This window comes from Yamadazyma tenuis, chromosome 1 (assembly GCF_029203305.1).
Source record: "Yamadazyma tenuis chromosome 1, complete sequence".
Lineage (NCBI taxonomy): Eukaryota > Fungi > Ascomycota > Pichiomycetes > Serinales > Debaryomycetaceae > Yamadazyma > Yamadazyma tenuis.
The window spans coordinates 230877-243969 of NC_089461.1; the positions used below are offsets into that span (position 1 = coordinate 230877).

General features: G+C 42.9%; 8 protein-coding genes across 8 annotated transcripts; 5 read left to right on the forward strand and 3 right to left on the reverse strand. All coding sequences in view use genetic code 12, as the record gives it.

The window, feature by feature from the left end:
* Window positions 1-673: 673 nt before the first annotated feature.
* On the reverse strand, window positions 674-1171 carry PSN45_000112 (uncharacterized protein; the record flags this gene model as incomplete). The annotated part of the gene is made up of 1 exon (XM_006687548.2): window positions 674-1171. One exon carries the CDS (start codon window positions 1169-1171, stop codon window positions 674-676), a length of 498 nt encoding a protein of 165 aa, XP_006687611.1.
* Window positions 1172-1204: 33 nt separating this feature from the next.
* PSN45_000113 (uncharacterized protein) lies at window positions 1205-1615 on the reverse strand (the record flags this gene model as incomplete). Its single annotated transcript, XM_006687550.2, has 1 exon — window positions 1205-1615. One exon carries the CDS (start codon window positions 1613-1615, stop codon window positions 1205-1207), a length of 411 nt encoding a protein of 136 aa, XP_006687613.2.
* Window positions 1616-1718: 103 nt separating this feature from the next.
* PSN45_000114 (uncharacterized protein) lies at window positions 1719-2640 on the forward strand (the record flags this gene model as incomplete). Its single annotated transcript, XM_006687551.2, has 2 exons — window positions 1719-2331; window positions 2627-2640. 2 exons carry the CDS (start codon window positions 1719-1721, stop codon window positions 2638-2640), a joined length of 627 nt encoding a protein of 208 aa, XP_006687614.2.
* Window positions 2641-2868: 228 nt separating this feature from the next.
* AKR1 (palmitoyltransferase akr1) lies at window positions 2869-4986 on the forward strand (the record flags this gene model as incomplete). The annotated part of the gene is made up of 1 exon (XM_006687553.2): window positions 2869-4986. The coding sequence occupies one exon, from the start codon at window positions 2869-2871 to the stop codon at window positions 4984-4986; it is 2118 nt and encodes a 705-aa protein (XP_006687616.2).
* Window positions 4987-5637: 651 nt separating this feature from the next.
* REX3 (RNA exonuclease 3) lies at window positions 5638-7152 on the forward strand (the record flags this gene model as incomplete). Its single annotated transcript, XM_006687554.1, has 1 exon — window positions 5638-7152. One exon carries the CDS (start codon window positions 5638-5640, stop codon window positions 7150-7152), a length of 1515 nt encoding a protein of 504 aa, XP_006687617.1.
* A 106-nt stretch (window positions 7153-7258) lies between these two features.
* Window positions 7259-8554, forward strand: PSN45_000117 (mannose-1-phosphate guanylyltransferase; the record flags this gene model as incomplete). The annotated part of the gene is made up of 1 exon (XM_006687555.1): window positions 7259-8554. The coding sequence occupies one exon, from the start codon at window positions 7259-7261 to the stop codon at window positions 8552-8554; it is 1296 nt and encodes a 431-aa protein (XP_006687618.1).
* A 22-nt stretch (window positions 8555-8576) lies between these two features.
* On the reverse strand, window positions 8577-9341 carry PSN45_000118 (uncharacterized protein; the record flags this gene model as incomplete). The annotated part of the gene is made up of 1 exon (XM_006687557.2): window positions 8577-9341. One exon carries the CDS (start codon window positions 9339-9341, stop codon window positions 8577-8579), a length of 765 nt encoding a protein of 254 aa, XP_006687620.1.
* Window positions 9342-9474: 133 nt separating this feature from the next.
* Window positions 9475-13059, forward strand: MSH6 (DNA mismatch repair protein msh6; the record flags this gene model as incomplete). Its single annotated transcript, XM_006687558.2, has 1 exon — window positions 9475-13059. The coding sequence occupies one exon, from the start codon at window positions 9475-9477 to the stop codon at window positions 13057-13059; it is 3585 nt and encodes a 1194-aa protein (XP_006687621.2).
* Between the last annotated feature and the right edge of the window lie 34 nt (window positions 13060-13093).

Sequence of the window (13093 nt, forward strand, 5' to 3'; positions counted from 1 at the left end):
TTCAATTTCTCTCTCCTCGGTTTTCTATATCCTATCAAAGTGAACGAACAAAACGTATTCAATGACGAATTTATTAGATTAAGAATGACCTAAAACAAAGCCCATGAAGAGTCTTTGGATTTTATAAAAAGTGGAAATTCGATGTTGAAACTGCCAAAAAACGTATAGGAGTATTTGCAATTACGGTATTCAGGTGCTTGTAGTGCGCTATTAATTATGTATGAGTTGCGATATCCAGATTATGAGGGTGCATGATTCATCCAGATAACATTTTAAGAGTGAAATTTCGATGCACATAAACTGGAGTTTCATAAGTAATTAATTGGAGGGTAGTTATAAGGGTAGTAATGGTGTATTGATTGTTATGACCCACCTTTCTCTAAAGCTCTTCACTGCACTTGATCAACTACGGGAATTTTCTAGGGTTTAGGGCCTTGGTTTGGTATCGTTGCTTGTACTGGCTCCTACGCTTCGTGGAGCATGATAAGCACTACGCAATGTAGAAACCTACAGGCCTACTTTTGTACTATTAGTCGATACACAACGAATCTGTATTTTTGTGATTCAGTCAAATGTTTCCAGATTCTTACGGCGTTCACTCCACTATCATTGTCCTCTACAACCCATCCTCTGTTCGCATTTTTGCAGCCAAATCGTCCATTCATTATACATACTACAACTGCCGGGCAAACTCCTCTGCCAGGTTGAAAAGCGTCGTGAGACCAGCCCTTCCCTGGTTATACATCTGCCACACCCCTATAGGCGTCAAGTTTAAAGGCCCAAAGTTTATCTGATTCTCATACTTGATATCGTCAATGTCATTTTCGTACTCACTCTCCAGCTCATATACCTCCAGTACCGAAGAAACCTCACGAGTGGTCTGCGACCACGACAGATCGGCTCGACTCATCATCCGGATCGCCAACCCAAGTAGCTTGTTGAAATTGTTGTTGTTGACCACATACATCTGGTTGGAGGTGAACTTCACATAAAGCATCTTGGAAAACGGGATTGAGTACCGAATAATCAAAAAGTTGAGCTTCACCATTAGCATCGTCACCACCTCGATCTTCTCAAACATCCCCATGTTGTTGAGAGCTTCTTCGTCAATTTCCTTCAGGAGTTCTCGTGAGAGTTTCTGGTATACCTGAAGCTTTGTGGATTCGTCCATCGAGGTAAGAAGTTTATTAATTTCAAACTCTGACTACGCGTTCGTTTCGGCCTCTAGTTTGTACACTTCCTCGAGATCGAGGCTCTGATGCTCCACGTACTCCAAATTCTTGTTGATTAGCTCATTGAACTTCTGGTTCTGTTCATTGAGATATCGGTTTATCGACTCGTTGGTGTAGAAGCCATCCGAGTCCTGCTCGGTGTCGCCCCCATACCCGCGGCTGATGTCGTTATATGCACCGTAGGAGTCCCCCCACGAGTCGACGTCCAGGTTTCCTCTATACCGATTGTCCAAAAGCCTGGTATGAATTTTCTGGCGAATTGAGCGGCACGATGTGGTCTCAAACTCCAGCTCGTTCAACCATTTTGATCTATTGGCCCCGTGTGTACCACCACCCCCGGATCTACTGTTCTGGGTATAACGTCCCATTAACCATCTTATCATGGTGTTGTAGTAGTTGCTTTGAGTAGATTTCGCGATGGTCTGTTTCATGGCCATGTGAAAATGCACTTTAGGCGTGAGTTCGCAGCAATTATAATTATCAATCATGTTGAACTACTTGATAAAATCATTTTTGAACCGTTTCTTCAAGTTAGAATATAACTTCACGGTGGATGACCCCTACTATGAACAGGTCCCCATCAACCCCCAAAAAAATCGATTTAAAAAAACTCCCAGACGCTTGCCTGACAACTTATCTGCCAATGATGAGAGGCTCCTTAAGAAATTCAAGACAAGAGCCCACCGGTACGACATGGCGTTCTCATTTATCGGGGTTCCTTTTGGAACCGCCACCATTTTCCAGCTAGTGCCGGTTGCTGGAACAATTTACACCACCTACAATTCACTCCAACTACTTTGGCTCACCAGAAGCTTTACAAACGGGTTTCCGATCGACTTGTTTCTTATGTGTTTGTTGAACATTTTGGTAGATTTACTCATTGGATTGATACCTATTGTGGGAGATCTCATCAATATCGGATTCAAGGCCAACCTGAGAAACTATGCTATTGTCAGACGCCATTTGTTCCAAATAAGCGACTATAATAATGGGATCATTTCCAAAGCCGCTATTCGATCTAATTTCGTGAACAATCGGTTCAATTGGTTCAAGGAGAATGAGCCGGTTGAGTTGAAGAGTTTGGCAGCGCCATTGTCGAGTAAAAGTTCCTCCACCACCTATACCAGTACTGAGACTGGCCCCGTCACGAGGCTGCGCGCGGCTCGCCTGGTTGTATCGAGTGCTACCGCGAGCACTCTCGGGCCAGAAGACATTGATCTAGAGACTTATTGAGCAACTACTTCTGGTTCATCTTTGGCCTTGTATATTCCTTGACACTAGTACGTTTGTGCGATATACTCATTCCAAGAAAGTATATTCTTTCATTTCACTGTTTCCATCTTTTACTCATTCACTCAAATTCATTAATTTTGCAGCTATTAAATTTGTAAAAGTCACAGATCCGTGAAATACAAATATATGAAACTAAAAATAAACAAAAAAGCTCAAAAAACCCCCAGAAATTCAGGTTGAGCTTCTGTACATACTCTGACACAAATGCTGGCCAATTATTACCCTTAGGCCAAATCAACTCCAACTATGTGCCCGTTGCAGTCGGCAACCTAGGCGATGCGCCGCGATCAAAACTCGCGCAGTTTACTCGCGACCCAGCCCAGATCATTTCAAATCCACCACCATGGCAGAATCCCAAGAACTCAATTTGGTGGAGCTACAAACTATCCAGAGCAGCGCCGTTTCTGCCAGCTCTATAAACTCCACGCAAGCCATTGCTGAAGTGGACCGAGATAAGTTGAATGACAATGAGAGTACTCAACTTCCCACCGAGCAGGAACTAAAGCCTGAACTCGCCCAGTTTATGACTGCTTGCCAACAAGGTAATCTTCATCTTGTCAAAGAAGCGATCGAGTCGAAACATGTCACGAGTGGTGAAACCTTTACCGATGGAATTACCGGGTTGCATTGGGCCGCTATCAACAATCGAATGGAAACTGTAAAGTATTTTGTGGAGAACACTGACATCGATGTGAATGTGTTTGGAGGTGAGCTACAAGCAACTCCGCTTCACTGGGCATGTAGGAATGGGTTGGTGAACATGGTGAACTACTTAGTCAACCATGGGGCTGACCCTACCTTAAGGGATTCTCAAGCATACAATGCGTTGCACTTATCGGTGCACAGTTCCAATATCATGTTGGTGATATACATACTTTACAAGTGCTGTGGGTCCAACGGCAGCATCTATGTTGACGAAACCGACAGCTCGAACAGGACCAGTTTGCACTGGGCCTGTTACCAAGGAGACATTTTGACGGTTCAAGCATTGCTCAAGTTTGGTGCTGATGTAAATAAAGTTGACGACGGATTATTTGTACCCTTACACTGGTCATTCATGAAGGCATACAAGCCGTTGTTGAAGGTTCTTGTAGAACATGGTCTGGATCTTTTCGCTAAAAATGATCAGGGTAAGAGCTCGTTTGATGTTGCAAGAGATATGAACTGTTTGGATCTTTGGGTTAAAGCGTTGAACGAATTGAACCGGCACGAGAAGGACAATTGGCAGGTACTGAAGTCTTTATTTGGAGATAAAACCAGTAAGCTTATTGTCTTTTTCACTCCTTACGTGGTTTTGCCAATCATGTTCAAAATCAACTCCTTCAATCATGGATTTATGATTCCAAAGCTCTTCCTCACCGGCTTGATGATGGTTCCCATCGCGTATGTTTTGAAGAACTTCGTCATCAAAGGGATTGTTCCTGATCGGTCGTTGCTAAAGTCACCTTTACTGAGCGGAATCTTTTCAGGAACGTTGTTTTGGGCGATTTTGCTGTTCTGCTTCGAGGTGTTTCCGATAGTAGCATTCAAGAGCTTTCGATTGTTTATTCATTCACTCCTTTTGGCTGCATGCATCGTGGTGATATCATACTCATTCTATAAATCCATGGTATTAAACCCCGGCTTGGTGCCCATCACCACTGACCAGACCAAGATCATGGCCCAGATCCACGAATTGATCAAAATCAATAGGTTCAATCCAGACAACTTTTGTGTCAACATGTTGGTAAGAAAACCATTGAGATCCAAATACAGTCACTATAACAAGCGATTGATTGCCCGATTTGACCATTTTTGCCCTTGGGTGTACAACGAAATTGGTGTTAGAAACCATAAGATCTTTATATTTTTCATCTACTCGTTGAATTTGGGGATCTTTTTATACTCGACTTTGGTGCTCAGCTACTTCAAGTACGCCAAACCTCAATTAGAAACCCGTGATGGCTATGATTCTGACGATGAAGGCGAATGTTTATTCTTTGATGACGAGATGTGCAAAGGTTTCATCAACTTCAACTTCACCTTCAACTTGATGGTTTGGTGTTGCTTCCAGTTCGTGTGGGTATCATTCTTATCGTTAACCCAGACGTTTCAGATCGTAAAAGGTTTAACCACCTACGAATTTGCTACGTTATCATCACCTGGATCACTTGGGGAACCAAAGAACCCTTTCAAAGTATGCCTCAAACTTCTTGGAATTGACCAGTTCATGTTATCAGCAAAAATGAGTATCATGTCGTTGCTTAATAGGAATGTAGATGATTTCCAGAATATCGAATCAGATATTCCGTCCGATTATGGAGTCAAACAGAACTGGCTAGATTTTTGGGTTCTTGGAGACATCAAGTTTCGGAACGTGTTCTACTTACCACTTGAAGGAGAGAACAATTTGAACGGACAGTTGGTTGACTACTATACGCTTTATGACTACCCTAGCAAAAGCCCTAGCCAACTAGCTTAATACACTGTATCTATACAATCACAATATTTTCCATACATGTACTTGAATGACAACACGCAAGTAGACATATAGAAAACAACATGAATAAACATATTGTCTCTATAACGGGTGGCCGACATCACAACATATGACAAAAGTCAAGTCAACTTGTCAGACAGCCACTTATACCCACCCAATACGAAGCCTCCCGAAAGAGTATGAAGTAAAGGGTCAAGATCATCGCTCCTTTGAAGACGAAAATCCTCACGAGGAGGAAATTCATCCATAATAAAGGCAAAAATGAATAGATGACCGGACCACAGAGGATCACAGACAAGCTAAATCGTTCTCACTTTGAGGGTATAAGGGTATCTCACTCATCAACCAAGTTGGATTCAGTGGCTCTTTTGAAGAGTCAAAGAGAGACGTGACCTATAGAAATGATCCTATGAAGTACGTCGACAGAGAAAAGAAAAAAAAACTAGAAAGCGAGGGAAATCGCTGGTGTATTTATACCCATTTTCTCAAGCTCCCGCGATGAGGTCGTGCAAGGCGCCAGATGGCCTTTCGCACCACGCCCGCACGACCGGCCGCGAATACGCTTGGGAAGCAGGTTTGTGCATAGTGACTGCTATACAACCCTCTAGGGCTTGTACCAATTCCTTCTAGACTATGTTTAAACTCAATGACAATCACTTCAGTAAAGTCAACTGCCCGAACCATCGAGCTGGTCACACGTGCGATATCCTCAACTGTCTTTTCCGCCATCCGGAACCCGCGTCAGGCGCTACAAAACGATCCATAAATGACGAAGAAACGGGTTTTAGTGACAACAAACGTCAAAACGTATCCACCTCCGACGATGTGCTCGTGATATTACCCCGACCAGTTACCCACATTGAAATCCCGCGTCCCGAACGAGTCGTCAATATCAAACGTATTGCTAACACCCTCACCACCGCAACTCCACAAAGAGATGCCATTGCTAAAGAACTCGAGATTGCAGGCCAGTCCGAGTCACATGATCAGTACACCCAGAAAGTTGACTTGTTGTTGAACCCCGACAAACCAGTTCCACAGGACCCCGAATTTGTGCTTCCCAAGCATATGATATCACCTCCAGCAACCATTCAGGTCCGCAAACAGAACATTTTGGAGTTGGTGAAAGCCATCACCCAGATGAACCCGACATTCGAGACCCCTAAACTCAAGGCCATCGACCTTGAGTTTAGTATCGCATCGTCCACATCGAAGCACACGTATATGCACAGCATCAAGCGGAAGATATATGAGATCAAGAATCCTGCGAAGTTGCAAACACGCACCAAGGAATTAACGGATGACGACTGGTATCGAGAGCTTGCAGCCCTTGTGATCTCACTCGACACCCTCAAGAAGTACGGATACATCACTGAACCTCCCGAACCACAAACACCTGCTGCTACACAAAAGTGTAGAAGGTGCGGGCATGAGTTTGAACTCGCCAAACAGATGACACCCATCCACTGTGCGTACCACTCGGGGAAGTCTGCCAAGCGAGATAGGAAACGGGTGTACGGGTGCTGTGGTGCCGAGGTGGGAGATAATGAGAGCTCACCGTGTACATCGTCGAGCCACCATGTTTTTGGGTGGGAAACCGCCGGTGAGAAGCACCATTTCTTACCATTCCAATACACCCACGATATTTACAAACCTAGTCCCACCGCGTATAAAGCCATTGGGATCGACTGTGAGATGGGCTACACGACTCAGGGGTTCGAGCTTTTGCGGATCACTGCCATGGATTTTTTTTCGGGTGAAGAAGTATTGGATGTGCTCGTCAAGCCGCTTGGGGAGGTGGTGGATTTAAACACCAGATGGTCAGGAATCGCCGAAATCAAGGCCGATGCTCTTAGTTTCGCCGATCTGGTCAGAACCGTGGGTGAGATAATGGATCCCAACACGATCTTGATCGGACATGGGCTTGAAAATGATTTGAATGCCATGAGGCTCATCCACCATCGAGTGGTGGACACAGCTATTTTGTATCCCAAGCTCCAGACGCTGCCCACGTTTCGGTTCCCCCTCAAGTACCTCACTTTCAAGTACTTGGGACGTAAGATCCAGGGCGGTGAACATGATAGTGGTGAAGATGCGTTGGCAGCCATTGACGTGGTTAAATACTTTATCAAGAAGGACTATAGGTAAATGACGTGCGCGCACGACCCCATATCGGTGCTGCATTTTTTTTGCAGTCGCATTCGTAGATGTTTCTCCTCACCTGATACACATCTGTTCAACCAAGTACAAGATCATGGCGTACAGCGTGGTGATTTTGGTGGGCGGTGAAACCACAGGAACAAGATTCCGGCCGTTATCAATAAACACCCCAAAAACCCTTTTTCCGATTGCCAGTAAACTGCTTATTTCACGTATCATCGATAAGTTGATGTCACACCTTCACCACTCCATTTCACAAGTGTTTTTGTTAGGGTTTTTCAAGGACTCGGCTGTATTTGAGAACTACAGTCACAAACTCGCGGGAAAATACCCAACTGTGGTGTTTGAGTACTTGTCGGAGGCCAATTCCAAAGGTACTGCTGGAGGATTGTACCAGTATCGAGACAAGATCTTGACCCCCGAATCTGAAGGATTGATCTTTGTGCACGGTGATGTGTTCTGCAATTATCCATTCGAAATGATGTTTGATCAGCACATCCAACAGCGCCTGGGGGTGATGGTTTTGGGGGTCAATCCACTCTTGATCCCGGATTTCTTTAGAAAATACTTGAATATCCAGGCAGATGACCCAGTTGCCCTGGAGAAAAACAGCATTCTTTCGTGTTTTGGAACTATCATCTCAAAGAAAGCATCGGATTCAGTGATGCACTATGTGGAGAAGCCTTCTAGTGAGTTTTGTGTGCAATTCGACAGTGAGTACGATGTGTTGATCAATGGGGGTATCTACATGTTTAGCAAAGATGTCATTTTGAATTTGTTAGAGGTGGCGCACATAAGGAAAGAAACAGAGGAGGTCACCGGCAAAGGAGATAACATTTCGTTGGAGATGGATATTTTGAGATGGTTGCCACATCAAACTTATTCGTTTGATGTGTTCAAACATCAGGATTATTGGTACAATTTGAAGACACCTTTGTCAGCGTTATTGGCCAACAGCGCCTTTTCGAGAAATTCAAATGGCTGGAATGATGAAGCTGACCAACTTGATCTTGAGTACACTAATCCGTATGTCACCATTGGTAAGAATGCTACTATTGGCCGTAACGTGAAAATTGGCAATGGAGTCAAAATCGAAAACGCCATCATTGGAGACAACGTTATCATTGGCGACAACAGCTATGTTACAAATGCAATCATCGACTCATCGGTGGTAATTGGTCCCTGGTGCCGGATCGAAGGCTCGATCAACAACTCCACCATCTGGAATGATATAAAGCATTCTCACTCAGCCGGTAACATCCAGAATATCCACAACTTGGTGGTCTTATGTGAGAACACACACGTGTCTGAAGGTGTGTTTGTGTTTAATTCCATCGTATTGCCCCACAAAGAGCTCAGTTGTGACATCAAGTATGAGATAGTTATGTAATCTATGTAGCGAATGTAGGGTTTTACTGATCCCGAAATAGCTTGTACCGGGGAGTGCTAAACTCAGCAGTTGATTTCTTGCACGTCGAAGACCGGCCATTTCGACAGTAGAATGTTCCGTTGATGGGGATGTTTACTTCAAGTGCCTCCACGAATGTACCATCAAACAGCTTATCAAACCGTTGAAATCCGCAAGATTCAGGGACTTCAATTACTTCTTGGACGTGAACTTGGAGGTTCCATTCTTTCATTTTCACTTGAGAAATCTCTTGGTATTCTACCAAACACTCGAGTTCAGAGTTCAATGCGTGGAAATTGTAAAACTTGATTTCACCAATTTTGGGAATTTTCAGCCCCAGAAACTTCTTCATGAGGTTCATTTCTACCAGTTTAGTTAATGGGTCATTATATTGGTGAATAAACAGGGAAAACCCAGCGGTGGGACTTAAAATCACTTGGTATTCCGGGTTCAAGTTAATTCTGCACTCGGAAGCTTCGTACTCTTTTTGTACAATTTCGAACCCTTTGACAAAAAAAGTGATTTCGGTTCCTGTGATACACTTCTTCTCTGTATCTTTATCTCCGATGTAGAGTTTGGCATGGGCGTAATCGGGGAGGTGGTACATTTTTTCGAAGGAGTTTTGTAACCGTTGGAAGATTATGGATTTGTCGTAGCGTAGGGCATTGACCACCAAGATGGGATGTTCTTGTAAGTACCATTGGAAGGATACACTGGTGCCGAATAACAGGAACAACAACACTGACAACTGCAAAAACTTGGAGTTCATTGGATATCGGCTGCAAACAAGATTTACACAGTGGCTGCGAAATCACAAACAGACGCGGGTCGGTTTTTTTGTATTTTGACAAACCGCGTATCGTGAAGTAAACTTTCACAAGTAATACGCTCTTTTCTTATCCATGTCGCTGACAACAAAAAAACCACAGACTCCCAGTATAAAGAAGACAGCGACTGTTACAGGCTCCAGTGGTTCTGCCAAGATGAAGCAGCAGACTTTAATGGCGTTTTTCAAACCGGCAAAAAAGCCTGTCATCAACTCATCCCCCGTCAAGAAACTAGACATTGACATTCAAAACGAGAACAGTGACAGTGATAAGGAGAACGACTCAAAGTTCATGGAGGATGTAACCACCGATACTCCCTTGACCTCTGAAATGGATATCACGGTTTCAAAGTCGGAAAAGACTCCTCAGTCGTCTCCTATAAAGCAGAAGGTCGAGAGAAAGCAACAACCAGAAAGCGACGAATTGCAAAGGCTGGTAGCTAAAAAGGTCAACTACTTGGAATCTGAAGATGAGGATGATGATATCGTTCCAACCAAGAGGAGAAGAGTTGTTGAAAGCAGCGAAGAAGAAGATGATGACGAAGACGATTTCAAGCCTCATGACAGCGCAAGTGACGATGATATGAGTGATTTCGTTGTGGAAGAAGAAGACTCTGAACCAGAACCCGAGCCAGAAGAAGGGTCTGATGTTGAGGATATTGTTGAAGCACCCAGAAAGCTGAGCAAACCGAAGATAAAGGCCAAAGTTACAACCCCTCAACCAAAATCTGCTGGTAAGCCTTCCATGTCGAGCGATTTTGCCCAGAAGTTTAAGACTGGATCCACTTTTGTGGCTACCACGCCTCCTACAACGACGGTGACCACAAAGTCAAGTTTGTCGAGCAAAAAAGCATCTTCATTTGCTAAAGAGAATGAAGAAAGGTATCAATGGTTGGTGAACATTCGTGACGCTGAGAAGAGATCAAGTGAGGATCCAAATTACGATCCTAGATCATTGTATATTCCTCAAGCTGCGTGGTCGAAGTTCACGCCTTTTGAAAAGCAGTACTGGGAAATCAAAAGCAAAATGTGGGACACAGTGGTGTTCTTCAAGAAGGGAAAATTCTACGAATTGTATGAAAATGATGCCGTAATTGCTAACAGCAAGTTTGACTTGAAGCTTGCTGGAGGTGGAAGGGCAAACATGAAGCTAGCTGGTATCCCCGAAATGTCCTTTGATTACTGGGCCAAGGAGTTTATCAGTAATGGCTATAAAGTAGCTAGAGTTGATCAAAAGGAATCGTTATTGGCCAAAGAAATGAGAGGTGGAGGATCCAAAGAAGAGAAGGTAATCAAAAGAGAACTTACTGCGGTCTTAACAGGAGGAACCTTGACAGACTTGAACATGATTACTGATGATATGGCTACCTACTGTTTGAGTATCAAAGAAGAAAAAGTCAATGACAATGATTACAAGTTTGGAGTGGTGTTTGTTGATACTGCAACATCTGAGTTGAACTTCATTGAAATTGAAGACGACAAGTACTGTAATAAGTTGGAGACTCTTATCACACAAGTGAGGCCTAAAGAGGTTATTTGTGAGAAGCACAATTTGAGTTCCCTTGCATCGAAAGTATTGAAATACAATAACTCCAATCAAATTTGGAATGCTTTGGATCTGTTGACCGAATTCTGGGACTATGATTTGACCTTAGAAAAATTGGTAAAGAGTCAATATTACCCAGGCGAGGACTTGGATGATTTTTCAAATTTTCCTGAACTCTTGGTTGAGTTTAAGGACAACCATCAGTTGGCTTTCAATGCTTTTGGTGGCTTGTTATTTTACTTAAAGACTTTGAAATTGGATGAAAGTATAATGACCTTGAAGAACTTCAAGAAATATGACATCAACAAGAGCTCCTCCTCACATTTGATTCTTGATGGGATAACTTTGAACAATTTGGAGATTTTGAATAACTCTCATGATGGTAGTGACAAAGGTACACTTTTCAAGATGATTAACAAAGCCATTACTCCATTTGGAAAGAGAATGTTAAAAACATGGGTGTTGAACCCATTGTTGAATGCGGAAGACATTAATGAAAGATTCAAATCTATTGAGTTTTTGATGGGGGATGGGGCTGATTTCAGACAGACTTTGGAGTCGGGATTAACCGGTTTACCAGATTTAGAAAGATTGTTGGCAAGGATTCATGGAGGCAGTTTGAGATTCAAAGACTTCTTGAAGGTGATAGAAGGATTCGAAAGAATATCAAAGCTAGTTGATAATTTGAGAGAATTCACTTCCAGAGAAATGGGATCGCTTCACAAGTTCGTTGGGGAATTTCCTTCCGACTTGCATGAACTCATTGCTGAGTGGGAAGATTCCTTCGATAGAATTCAAGCTTTGAGTGACGTCATCTCTCCTACTAAAGGAATCGACGAGGAGTTTGATGATTCCATGGACAAGATCAACAATTTGGAAAGTCAGTTGAACACTTATTTGCAACAGTACAAAAGACAGTACAAATCCCAAGAAATATGTTTTAGAGATTCTGGTAAGGAGATTTTCTTGATCGAGTTACCTAACAAGATCAAGAATATTCCTAAAGACTGGCAAACTATGGGATCAACATCCAAAGTAAAGAGATATTGGTCGCCAGAAGTCAAGCTATTGGTGAGAGAGTTGCTTGAGCAAAAGGAGTTGCACAAGATGGTTTGTGACAACTTGAAGTCAAATATGTTCAAGAAATTCGATACTCACTACAATACTTGGTGCAAAGCTATTGGATCCTTGAGTAAATTAGACTGCTTGATATCCTTGACTCGGGCCTCAGAGCTCATTGGGTATCCATCTTGCAAGCCCAACTTTGTTAATTCATCGAATGGGTTCATCGATTTCAAAGAACTTAGAAACCCAGTTTACCAAGGGACTAAAGAGTTCATTCCTAATGATGTCAGATTGGGTGGTGAAGAACCCAAATTCTGTCTCTTAACCGGAGCCAACGCAGCCGGAAAGTCTACGATTATGAGAACTACAGCTTTGGCCGTAATTTTGAGTCAAATAGGATGCTTTTTGCCTGCCTTAGAGGCCACGCTAACACCGGTGGATAAAATAATGACAAGATTGGGTGCCAATGATAATATCTTACAAGGTAAGTCCACCTTTTTTGTAGAGTTATCAGAAACCAAGAAAATCTTGAACAATGCTACTCCCAAGTCTTTGGTGATATTGGATGAGTTGGGAAGAGGCGGATCTTCTGCCGATGGATACGCGATCGCCGAAGCAGTATTGTATCAGCTTTGTACACACATCAACACCTTGGGATTCTTCGCTACTCATTTCGGTAGTTTAGGTCTTTCCTTTGAAAACCACCCCCAAATCAAACCCATGAGAATGGGCATAATTGCCGAACAAGACTCTCGAAACATTACATTTTTGTACAAACTAGAACATGGAGCTGCGTCCGGATCATTTGGAATGAATGTGGCATCTATGTGTGGCATTGCTAATGAGATTGTTGAGAATGCCGAGATGGCTGCTAAAAACTACGAGAGAACTTCCAACTTGAAAAAAATGAAAGAATTCAATAAATTAAGTCTCGGATTACAAAGTGATTATTCTTGGATAATGAAAGATACCGATGAGTCACCAGATGATAGTTTGTTCAAATTTGACCCCGAACAAGTATTAGTGAACATTTTCAAAATGATTCAATAGAACAAAAATCACCAGATTTGATCGCACCATTCTC